This window comes from Hirundo rustica, chromosome 2, assembly GCF_015227805.2.
Source record: "Hirundo rustica isolate bHirRus1 chromosome 2, bHirRus1.pri.v3, whole genome shotgun sequence".
Classification (NCBI taxonomy): Eukaryota; Metazoa; Chordata; class Aves; order Passeriformes; family Hirundinidae; genus Hirundo; species Hirundo rustica.
In genome coordinates this window covers 114,373,993-114,386,687 of record NC_053451.1, presented here as the reverse complement: position 1 = coordinate 114,386,687, position 12,695 = coordinate 114,373,993, and the positions used below count along the sequence as shown (strand labels likewise).

Genomic DNA, 12,695 nt, shown 5'->3' with positions numbered 1-12,695 from the left:
TAATGATTTGTCATCCAGTCTTTTGAGTTCCTTTGGCTATGACCTGTGACTTTTGGAGATGGTAAGAACGCTGTGGAGAGTCGTGTGACTCCCAGGAAAAGTGACACACAAGTAACTCGTAATTTTGGGAACTTAGTTAAAATTGTTCCCATTTCATGTTGGCTTCAAATGTTCTGGCAGAGCAGATCAGACACTTTCAGTGCTACTGGAGGCTTTTGTCATCGCTTTCACATGGATTCTCTGGCGGTTTTTTGGCCTCCCTCCCTAAAAGCTGAGGCTCTTCAATCTCTTCTATTGAGAAAATGTTCTTCTGCCCGTTAATGGAAACAGAACTGCACAAACAGAACGAATATGAGAAAATACCTCCATCACAGGGAAAAATGTCATATACCTGAGAGCTTGTCTAGATGTTTATGAAGACTTTGGTATTTTTAAATGTTGACATACAAAGTCTAATTTTTAACGTACTGCAAAGAGCTGTGCAAAGTCTGCTTGACACCCCAAGGAATTCCACATGACTCGCTCTGGAGTGATGCAGCTGAGGGACAATCCCCCACCCACTGAAAAGCAGCCCCAAGCAGTGAAACACTTTGCAGATATTCCTCCCGATGTTGTTGGAGGGGGTGATCAGCAGCTTGCAGACAAGGAGGCTCCCAGGGATGAGTCAGGGATGCAGCAATGATCACCTCCTGCTCAGCCCATGCCGGGTCTTTGGGCCAGACACCCCCTGTCCCCACTCTGTGAACTGTGGGACAGATTGCATCAAGCTGGCTCCAGGATCAGCAGCTCTCAGTCTTCGGGTTAATCTTTGGTTTGCCAAGATTTCGGGGTGTCTGATGTCTGCTTGTCAGGGAGATGGGAGAGCTGATTTACCGTGAGTCACTCACTGCTCACATGGCAGCCTCCCAAAACAGGCATCTGAAGAAACGTCACTTTTCCTGCACCACATAAAATGCCAGGCAGCTTTCCTCAAGTCGAGCCATGTATCCCTTCCCTCCAGTCTGGGATCTTGGGCTGCAGCCCCTGCTCAGACTTGGCTGCCAAGAGCATGAGCCAGCCTTGCCCAGTGGAGGGAATTGATCTTTCCACTTCTTGGCCATCACCCCTCTAAATGATCTAGTGGGTGACTCCAGGCACACTTAATTTCTTTTTTTTTTTTTTTTTTTTCCCCCCTTCATCAGCTCTTGAAAGTTCCAGTTGGGTCTCTTAATTCCTTCCATAACCTCATGAAAACACAGCTCTGAGGGCTGGGCTTTCCCAGCAGCTCTGTTCCAGGGATGCAGCAGGGTCATTAGCAGCCAGAGATGCCTGGGACAGGGTTCTTGGCTCTCTCCTACTTTAAATGAAAGCCTAGGAGCAGACAGCTATGGGGATGGCAGTGGGAAACAAAGAGGTAGGAAATGGAAAGCAGAGAGGGAAGGGAGGCTGAAAATCAAGCGGAGAGGTTGTAGTGGAAAGGAGGACAGCCAAGGCTCTCTGTAGGAGCACCACGGCACGGGGCATGGAGATTCCTGGGGTCCTGTGGCTCTCCTGGAGGTGGTGGAAAGCAGGATCAGGATGGAGGGAGGGCTGTGCCAAGAACCTGGTGCCTCTGTTATAGTGAAAGGAAATGAGAGTGAGTTCTTTCCACCCCCAGCAGGGAAAGGCAATGGGTCCTTCAGGAAACCAGCCTGGGACCTGCCAGGTGTTGCAAGTGTCGTAGAAAACACTGAAAAAACTGCTAACATAGAGCAGGAGAAAAAAAAGTGTGGTTCTTGGATTTTTTTCCTCAATGGACGAAAGAGAAAAGCCAAGAAGTGCCAGATGCTCTATTGGACAAATGCTTTGTAAAATGGAAGGGTTGCCCATGGCTTGAGTCTGCTCTTCTCCAAGCCAGCACTGCAGACACAGGTATTTGTGAAGTAACAGGGATGGCTGTTTTCACTTCCACAAGATTTGAGCCTATTAACTGGCTCTGAGTGTTGAGACACAGCGAGAACTCCTGGAAAGTACCAGAATTTTCCCCAGAGAATGAAGGCAGTATTACCAGCGAGGTGGCCAAGGCTGCTGGATTTGAGAGCAGAACTGGTTCCCCAGTGAGTAATCCCACATCTCCCACACACAGAGCACCCCAGTGCCCTGGAGCAGCCACGTCAGATGTCACAGCTCCCTCCCAGCCCACGTTCCTGGGGGTTTGCCGTGGAAACCAGGATGACAGCGAGCGTGGCCGCGCTGCGTGGACTGGGAATGGGAACGGGGCTGGGGTGAGCAGCAGGACCCAAAACCAGGACTGGAGCCAGGAGTGAGGTGGAGAGCTGTGTGGGGAGGGGCCAAACACCACTTTCAGGTGTTTCCAGGGTTTTCAAGGCCCGTGTGGGCAAATCCTATAGAGGTTCCAATATTAATAATCAGCCGTTCTCTAACTAACGTTCAATATGATTGCTTCCAGGACCGGACCTGGGGAAATCTGGCAGGGTGTAAAAGAAACATGGGAAGAAGTGAGGTAAAATTTCCATGTGCAGCGTGCCACGCTCTTTCTGTGGGTTTGTGGAGAGGAGTGAGGGCTGGGCTGGAAAGGTCAGTCGTGCTCTGCGTGGAGGAGCTCCCGCTGCCACAGCCATCATTTGGCTGTCAACAGCATAAATCAGAAAGTTAATTCCTGCATGACTTCAGGGCTGTGGGGAAAAAAAACACCCCAGAGAAGCAAAAAATGGCAAAACACCACAGAGGGTGAAAAGAGGGAGAGGAGGCTGAGTGAAGCAGGGAGAAGAGGAGCGGTGGGAGGGAAAGGGAAACCTTCCCAGCTCCAGGGGCTATCTGGCATTTTGGCAGGTTGGAGCACGCAGAGGTAAAGCAGCAGGTCAGGGCCCCGTGGGGACACGGAGACAGAGCTGCAGAAGGATGGGACCTGCAAGAGAAGGGATTAATGGGCAAAGAAAGCACTTGAAGGCTTAGATTTGGAATAGGTAAGGGGGGTAAAAAAGTTGATTTCAAAGAAATACTATTCTCTGTTTTCAATTCTAGGCGAACTTTTTCCAAAGTACAAAATCTTCCGCTGCAAGTTTTACATTTTCTGGCTGTTTTGCCCCCATCTCAGTCCCTCTGGATATCGGAACGGTGCCACCCCAGCCCAGGCGTGCATGGAGAGTGACTTGAGCAGCCCTTTTCACCCTTGGAGGTTTTCCCTGGCCCTCTGAGCAGGGTTTGCAGCAGGGGGAGACCTCAGCCCGTGCAAAGCCAGCGTGGCTGAGCTGTGGCTCCACAGCAGCCAGTGCAGGGCGGTGTGAGATCCGAGCATCCTCCGGTTCCACCCTGGAAACGCGAATAGAGCTGCCTCTGAGCCACTCCTTGGGAGCAAGGAGTGAAAAACCTGGGCAAATGACATCTGGCTGGGGCACTGCCAGATCCCTGGGCCCAAGGCTTGAGCCCTGAGCTCTCCAAAAGGCACATCCCAAGTCTGGATGTGCAGAGTGAAGGCTGTGGGGCTCAGTGAACAGCTCAGGGGAGGCAAAGCAGAGCTGTGAAACGCTTGGTGTTCTCCCTGTGGTCAGGGGTACGAGAGCCCGGTGCATTCCTCTAAGGTAAATGATGGAGAAATCATTGTCTGGTGCTGTTCTGCTTGGATTTGGTCTTGGATTTGAAGGATTTGATGAGATGGGATAATGCTTCCCAATAATTTTCGCCCCACATTGCCCAGTGTATACTGAAATAAGGAGATTCTGGAAGGTTAAACCAACTCAAGGCAGTGATCTGCTGGAGCTGCACATTCTCTTTGATGAATGTTATCTTTCTTCTCCTTTCAGGCATGGGCTTGAACTGAGCCTTCGATTGCATCAAGGCTTTTGTCGTAATTTCTGAGTGCTCAGCTTTTGAAGATTCACTTCCACATGAAGTTCTTGAAAAGAGCAACAGTCAGCAGTTTTACAGCACAGTGGTTTTTTCCAACGAGTATTAATGTAATTAGGGAGAGGGGGATGTGTGTTGGAGCTTAAGAAACACGATTTTAAATACACAGGGAGAGTAGATAGGACAAGGGTAGCGGAGAGGCAGGACTAGGATCATCACCTGGATTTCAGAGCTTGTTGTTTTGCTGGCTGGAGAAGCTGGCCACATTAAAAAAATCGAAAAGTTGTTTCTCATCAGTGTGAGACTCTGATCATTAGATATCTCAGTGAGGTGTGATCAAATCCTGAAATGCACCAGCGACGTTGTCTGATGACTCCTAGAGTGGGTGATCACACTGGGAGAGCTCAGAATCCTCCTCTACAATCCAAATGTCCCATGTGCATCCCCCAGAGTGAATGTTCTTCTTGTCCCTTTCCAAATGGCTGCATTTTTGTCGTCATGGCCGTCTTCCTCAGGAACCTGCTGGGGCAATCAAGTCACTCAGGACTGAACCACAGCAGAACAGGGTCGAGGCAGTGCTTAGCAGAGCAGGGTGTGGAATGATGGGTCACAGAGGTCCTGACTGGTGTACAGAAGCAGTGGGGTTGGTGTGGAAGGGGAAGAAGCTGTAGCTCAGAATAGCCATGGGGATCCCCTGTGGAGTAATCTGAGGGATTAACTTCTGGGATAGTTTACAGGATAGTCTGTGGGACAGACTACAGTCAGCCTGGAGGGTAGTGGGGTGTGTAGTGGGATATGGGATAGGCTGTAGGATAACAGGATAACCCCCAGGATACCCCTGCAGTGCCAAGGGCTCTCCTGAAACACTTCCGGTGCCTGCTCCAAGCTGGCAGAGGAAGGGTGTAAAGCAAAGGCTTGCACTTCCCGAAAGAACCTCCTTGCTGCTGGCTCTGAGAGCTTTAGAAGCTTCACTGGCTTCAGCCTGAAAGGTCAGCCCGGCTCTGACCCCCAGGCAGCTCTGGGACCCACTCAGCCCTCCTACAAAGATCCCTTTTGCAGAGCAGCAGAGCCACAGCCACGAAACACAGCCAGGGACAAACCAGAGCTGGGGACAAACCACAGCCAGGGATGAAACACAGCCAGGGACGAAACACCGCCAGGGACAAACCAGAGCCAGGGATGAACCACAGCCAGGGACGAAACACAGCCAGGGACAAACCAGAGCCATGGACAGGCCACAGCCAGGGACAAACCAGAGCTGGGGACAAACCACAGCCAGGCACGAACCAGAGCCATGGACGAACCACATTCAAGGACAAGCCACAGCCAGGGATGAACCAGAGCCAAGGACAAGGCACAGCCAAGCCCGGGGGCCTCTGCTGGGGTCAGTTTTGTCGCGCTCTGGCTGCAGAGAGGGCTTGGGGTGGGCAGGGTGAGCAGCACCGACCCTGCTGCCCCAAGCTCTCCCAGCCTGCAGCACCAAAGAGGGCAGGACACGCTTCTGCAGCTCGTCCATCGAATCCCCAGAAAACCCAGGGGGTTCCCGCTGGCAGGACGGGCAGTGTGCTGGCTGTGCAGCCTCTCTGCTGCCCACAAACTCCATCCCCGCCGTGCCCGAGCCTCCTCCTGGGCTGCCCGGGCACCGGAGCACGGCACAGCCCGGGCAGGGTCGATGGCATTCGGCATCTGCTCCGGGAACACCATCGGGGCTTCGCTCCCTCCTGCCTCCCTCATGGGATACGCTTTTGCCAGGAGACTTCTGGCTCCCCTAAATAACAAATTCCTTCACTCCGGGGGCGGCACGGCTGGCGGTGGGCGAGACAGTGGGCTTTGTGCTTTCTTGGTGCTGCTGGAGCTCACAGGGGGGGGGAAAAAGAGCTTCTGCTTATTCCTTCTTGTAATGATAACGGGAGGGATGTGGGGATGGAGCTGCTGAGTTTGGATTGAGATGGTCCAAGCCCTGGCTGGCAGTGGGTGTCTGAGAGGACACTTCCAGCACAAGGCACCTCCAGCCTGTCACTGTGCAAGCAGCTCACCAGGAGAGGCACTGACTAATAACTACGGTCCTATTTCAGCAGAAAAAAAAAAGAAAAAAAAATCAAATTATATCTCTCGCCACCCCAATGAAGGAGGTTTTTTTCTCCTCTGCAGCCCCCCCACCCCGAGGGACAAATGCCACTTGATCTTGTGCTTAGCGGGAGCTGGTCAGCGCCGGGGTCAGAGCCCGAATGCGGATGCCCAGCAGCTCTCAGCCTTAAAGCCGAGAGGGGTTGTTGCTATGGGGATGGAGAGGGGGCTCGCAGGCAGCATCTGGAGCCTGTGTCTTTCCCAGCCCGAGGCAGCTGGATTTGGAGGGAAGCAAAACTAAAAGGAGGTGGCAGAGAGAGACAGAGGCACAGCAAAATGCATGCATGTTAGAGGAGGGACCTTCCCAGAATGAGAGTACAGTGGGATGCAGAAGAGCGGGGACACCAAACTGCCAGCCAGCGGTGGCTCGGCTGGGTAGGACAAACCTGATTTTCTGCTCTGATTGACACCGGGAACAAGTCCGGTGAGAGCCCAGCGTGTAGCAAGATGGGATCTGCCTCCTCGACTTACCGGCCCAAGTGTATTTATTTGGACATTGACGGAAGAATTCAAAAGGTACTTTCGCTGTTTTTGGCCAAGTGGCGTCTCCGGACGCGGCGGCGGCTGCGGGCGCTGTTTGCCGTCTCCCCGCACCGCCCGGCAGACGCGCATCCAGCGGGCTCCGAGTCCCTTTTTGAGGGGAAACGGGGGGGGATCCTGCGTGCTTCTGCTTCGTACACGGATGTTTATGGAAAGGGGAAGGGGAGGCTGGCAGAGGGGAGGGCTGGGCGCTGCCAACGCTGAGTCTCCGCCAGCTCTCCCTGCCGGCTTGGAGATGCTCGGTTTCGCAGCCGTGTTTGGTTTCCTCTCCCGGAGCAGCTTCGCGCCGTGTTTACAAAGTTTAGCCCGTGGCGAGGTTTCCCCCCGCGGGGCAGAGGGAGCAGGGAAGCTCAGCCGAGCTCCTCGGAGGCTGCCTGGCCGTGGGCATCTCCCTCCGGCCGAGCCGAAGGTCAGGCAGGTGCCCGGCTCTCCCAGCGATGCCGCTGCATCGCCGGGGGGCTGCGGGGACCCCGCCGCCCCCGCCGAAGCTGCTCGCAAACGCCGATAATTAAAACTTCCCGTGCCGTTCGCCTGCCTTGTTGGGTTAAGCACGGTTCACAGCGCAGGGAGAGCTGCGGGAGAGATGTGTCCTGGCTAAAAGGGAGAGCTCGCACGCTGTCGAGCAGACAGCCCACTGCTCTTAACACAGAAACAATGCCGACGCCTTTCTGCGAGTCTCTTTTTTTTTTTTTTTTTTTTTTTTTTTTTTTTTTTTTTTTTTTTTTTTTTTTTCCTCCTTTTTCTTTGTCAGCAGTTCCTTGGCCGCAAACCAAGCGCCTTTTCTGTAACAGAGAGCCGCCGCCAGGCTCCAGGGCGAGTAAACTCTGATTTGCGAAAATTCAGCTCTCCCCCGTCTTCCAGCTCTCGATTTCGGGTTCACCCAGCCTCGCCTTCTGTTGCTTCCTCGTGAAGAAACGGCAACCACGCCGTGTCCCTTGCCCTGTGCGGTGTGAGTGACCGCCCAGGGGTGAAGGGAGAGCCGGTGCTCTCAGTCCCATCCCACCGCACCCACCTCCAAACCCCCTCCACCACTGCCCTGCTCAGAGTCGCGTCCTCACGAACAGGAGCTCGGGGAATCCAGATCTGTGCCGGGTTCCCCAGAGAAAGCACCTTAGACGGAGCTCGGTCGTGCTGATGGTCCCTCTGCTGCTGTGAGGGTGTCCCTGCCGGCTCTGCTGGGATGAAGGCACCGATTCCCCTTTCCAGGGTTTAATAAGTTGGTTGGCTGGTGGCCCCCCCCAAAGCACGGATCGAATGGAGGCTCCTGGTAGCCGTACAGTTCAGTGCAAAAATTTTGGCATTTCGAAGGGGTGGTGTGTGTTTCCATAAGATGCACAGTGTTTGTCATCTGTGCTGGATCAAAAACAAAAATACAGCGTTTCTCCAGCCAGCCTCTGGAGAGTACTTTTAGCACTAAAGGCACGGGAGAGGCACAGTCACATAAGCAAGCAAATGCAAACTCGGGCAGCGTTAAGGGGGTTTAATCTCGGTAAATGTTATCTGTTCCTTTTGTCAGATGTGAAATCCTGCCTGTGTAACGTTTGGAAAGGATTCCTGAAGTAAAAAATGCCGTGTAAATGGGGTTCACCCAGCGGTAAGCAGGGCATATCTCAGATTCTCCTGCTTTCTCAGTAACATCATTAGAAAGAAGCAGAAAGGAGGGGGGGGAGGAAAAAGCAGCAGCCTTTAATCTTTCAAAGAATGCAGCAGTGGAGGCTTCAGAAGGGAACTCATTAAATCAACGCTAAGCTTCTTGTCAGCCAGTAAAGAGGTAGAGCTTCATTATACCAGCGCTTGTTGAGTTTGAAAGGCTCAGCTCCATCTCCAGCTGGCCCTGCTGGGCATCGTGCAAGAGAACGGGGCATCCTACCTCTACCCCTCGTGGCTGCAGCTGTTCCGAGGCAATTTGTGTGTTTCCATGGCCTCATCCTGAGCTTCCACCGGTGCAGCCGCAGGGTGTGCTGTTGACTTTGGGAGAAGTTGTTTCACCTCGGGGTGAAGGAAGGGACGAACCCTGCCCGGGCACCCTGCGCCCTGCAGCTGAGCAGAGCGCTCTGCGGCAGGAGAGTGGAATTAAACTAAGTAGGTTTGTGTGTTGGCAGGTCCAGAGGGGCACAGCAGGGAGGGCACAGGGACCTGGTGGTTACGAAAGAAGAGCTGGCTGGCTTTGAAATCCTTCCCGGGAGTTATTAAAATAAAGGAGGCACCATCAGCGCGGTGGAAAGCGGGACCACGGCGGTGCCAGCACGCCCCAGAGGAAGGGCTGAGGTCCATATCTCTCTCTCAGAATCTCCTTCTGGACAAAGTGTCCAGCCCACAGCAGTGTGGAGTGCTGGATGAGCGGCTGGCTCACAGGTCGGGCACAAAGGGTTGTAGTGGTTGGGGTGACATCAGGCCGGACGCTGGTGGGGTTCTGGAGGGCTCCTGTGCTTTTCAACACCCTCATCAACAACCTGGACACAGGTGAATACTACCTAAGTTTGCTGATCACACTAAACTGGGAGGAGCTGTTGGCTCCCTCAAGGCCAGAGGGGCCCTGCAGAGAGACCTTGACAAATTTGAGGGCCGGGCAATCACCAACTGTATGAAGTTCAAGCAGGGAAAATGAAGGATTCTGCACCTGGGATGGGGTAACCCTGGCTGTGTGCATAGGCTGCAGAAAGAGATGCTGAAGAACAGCATGCAGGAAAGGACCTGGGAGTCTGGGTTGATAGAAATCTGAATATGTATCAGCAGTGCCCTGGCAGCCAGGAGGGGCATCCCTGTCCTGAGGGACATCAGGCCCAGCATGGCCAGCCAGGCAAGGGAGGGGATTGTCCTGCTCTGTTCTGGGCTGGGACAGCCTCACCTCCAGTGCTGGGGGCAGCTTTGCACACCAAAATATAAAAAAATCATTAAACTATTAGGGAGTGTCCCAAGGAGGGCCATGAGGATGGTGAAAGGCCTTGAGGAAAAACTGTGTGAGGAGCAGCTGAGGTCCCTTGGTCTATTTGGACTGAAGAAGACGGGACTGAAGTAAACTGACCTTCCAAATGCACAGCCAGGCACAAAATGGTCTTCACCAAAGCTGACCACAGTGCTGGGTTCTCCTCCAGTGGGCAGAGTTGGCTGAACTCCTCTCCAAGCCGGGGCAGCTTTAGGTGGGACCTGAGGGACCAGCAGACTCCACCCGTGGGACCCCGGGCTGGCAGAGATATGGTCATGCAGGGGCTGTGGGAAGGGAAAGATCAAAGGCTGTGGGATTACAGCCACCTTCCAGATCCAGGGCTCTGCACAAACCAGCTTCCAAGAGGTCACTTGTTCTTGGAGCTGAGTGAAAAGCGAAATCCCTACCCAGCACACCCAGGGGAAAGAAGTCCTGCTCAGTTTATTCATTTCTGAAGGATCTTCTCAGCCAGCAGCCCAACACCCACTTGCTTGGACACACACCTCCCTCTGCGCTTCTCAGGAGCACCTGGGGCTGAGCACAGAGGGAAACACCTCGGTGGGCCAGCCCTGCCACGGCTTGCTCTGCTGCCAGGCACAGGAGAAGACAGCAGGGCAAGGAGGAGCCCGGATGTGTTCCATGTGTTTCGATGCCATGGTCTAGTTGAGGTGTTAGGGCATGGGTTGGACTCGATGGTCTTGAAAGTCTCTTCCAACCTAGACATTCTGTGATTCTGTGATTCTGTGATTCTGTGATTCATGTAGGGTAAGGTGATCTCGACAAACCAGCATGGACTGGGATTTCTCCTAGTTCCTGGAGTGCCACTAGATGGGGTCAAGCACCCAAACCCCCAACATCAGTGCAGACCTGCCAGACTTAAGATCCCGAGTCCTATTTTCCTTCATTTTCTTTCATTAACCCTTTGGCTGCGTTTTGAAGAAAAAAATCCTATTGAGTCTGTTTTGAATTTAAAATCCACCAGGAAAAAACAAAACAAAACAAAACAAAACACAAAACAAAACAAAAAATGTTCCCCAGCTCTTGGCTAAGTTTTTTTTTTTTTTTTTTTCCCCGTGGAGAAACTACTGGGAACATTTACTTTTGACCTTTGAGATTTAAATGGTAGCAGAGCAGAACCAGCCAGTGGCCTTATTCCCAGCAGGATGGCTTCACAGCTCTCCTTTTCAAATGTCACCGGGTAGTGGCTTTGCTTACAGAGTTTTAAGGAGTTCCTCTGAGAAAAAAATTTGTTTCAAGAGGATTTCTGTTCCCAGTGTCTTAATCAACATCATATTTGTAGCAAGCATGGAAAATCAGAGAGCTACAGAGCCTGAAGTAATAACTGGAAATAAAGAAGAGAACTGTTGCCTTTGTCAAGGATTCTATGAAATCACTCAGAGGTATTTTCCTCAGAAAGCAATTAATTTTGAGTAATTTTCCTTGTTTATTGACTCATTCTGGATGTTAAGCAGAAATTATTTTTTTTTTTTTCCCTTCAACAAAATCCATTGAGTTGAAGCTTTCTGGGTGTCTACTGACCTGACTTGTGTTGGAGGACACTGAGCCATCCACAGCCATTGTTCCCCTTGGCCTGAGGTCCCCAACAAACAGGACAAGGCTCAGAATGAGCTTTGGTGCCAAGGTTGTTGCATCAAAACATCAGCGCGCAGGAGTCGCTTCTGTCACGTGAGCTTTTCTTTTCAACTTCAGCAGCAGCATCTGCAGTATAAATGCCCTGATTCTAGCAAAGCCAACAGATTTTTCCAAGGCTCACCAGGCTATTTTTAACCTGCAAAACTGGATTCAGATGAAAAACAAAACACAGCAGAAAAAAAGTAATGGCGTGATGTTCCCTTCGAGGCGATGAAGTATTTTTGCATCCCGATGACTCTTCCAACGCAGCAAGGCAAGCCCACGGGCCCCATCCTGTGTCTGTTTGGACTGAGGATTTAGGGGAACACCCTTTCAGCTGCCAAACACCAAAGGGGTGCACAGCACGGGTATTCATGGCACTCAGGACACGGACACCTCTGGGGGCTGCTCTGTGCCAAATCCTGCTTTAGCACGGTGAGGCGTAGGAATGTTTTTGTGTGATCAAGGCCATTTTCTTAGTGCTGGCAGACTCTGTGGCTGTGGGAGGGTAAAAGGTGGCACAGCCTGAGTCTTGGCTAACCTTGGCTAACTCACTTTAGCTGGCCCCGGTGAACTCGAGGTGGCTGCTCGTTCTTGTTGTAAAGCAGCACAGGTTCCTTGAACTCTGTCACAGTGCAGCACATAAACATTTTAAAGGAGTAAAAATGGCTGAAACCCATGCTTTTAAAAACATGAAAGATAATGTTACACATGGGCATCTCTCTCCCCTTTCTCCTTTCTCCCCAGCGGGGGCTCCTCAGAGCATTTAGGGGACCAAACCATAATCCCAGCACAGCCCTGTAATTCCAGCCAAAATTCTTCCATACCCATCACCCAGCAAGGCTTGTTTACTGCTGTTTATCTTCGTGAAGTCATGCTCTGTGCATTATATTTATTACAGTTTACATTCACACTAGTCCAGACAAAGTGTAAGTTTAACGCTCTCAGCCTAACACTTTCCTCATAGGTAACTCTGGCGTTACCTTCGGGTTCAGACCAGCCAAATATAGCTTATTCTCCTCATATACAACTCTTCTGGCTGCTCACAAACAAGACAAAATCATTCTGCTTCTAGAACTGATGCCTTCAGTTTCAGGTTTCGTATTTTCCAGATTCTGTACTGCATTGGCGTGTAACTCTGAACTTCATACAAAGTGTTAGCCAGTTCTCCTCACAGTTTAGTCAGACAAAACAATCCTTTTCCAGCCCCAGAACCACGGACACCCAAAAAGCATAAACAGCGAATTGAGGAGAGCAATCTGGGAGGGTGGGACTTCATAACCTGAAGCTGAAATAGGACAATTGACCCCAATATGTAAATGAACCAAAACCTATAAAAGTGTGAAAACTCGTGACCCATTGTCCATCTTGGGTGTAGCCTTGGCCGGGCTCTTGCACTGCCCAAGGTGCATCCTTTGGAGGCCTTTTTAAATAAATATCTACTTTATTCCTTTAACACTGTCTAGCCCCTGTTCTAGGCAGCCTCTCAAGGCATCAGAACCTTCCTCGTGAACTTGCTTATGTAGATTCAAGTCAGCCTTTCTCTGGTGTCTCCTCAAACCTGCTTCTCCTCACTCCATTAATTAACATTTTCCTTCTAACAGTCTTCTATTACCAAGGCAGTTCCAATGTCAGACTTCAATTG

At 51.7% G+C, this 12,695-nt stretch overlaps 1 protein-coding gene across 1 annotated transcript in view; it reads left to right on the top strand.

The window, feature by feature from the left end:
- The first annotated feature begins 6,087 nt into the window (after positions 1–6,087).
- Positions 6,088–12,695, top strand: part of PDE9A (phosphodiesterase 9A) — a 48,262-nt gene continuing 41,654 nt past the window's right edge. Inside the window, exon 1 of the mRNA XM_040055280.2 lies at positions 6,088–6,468. Within this exon, the coding sequence (XP_039911214.1) occupies positions 6,400–6,468 (69 nt within the window). The 5' untranslated portion in view covers positions 6,088–6,399. The remainder of the gene's footprint in view (positions 6,469–12,695) is intronic.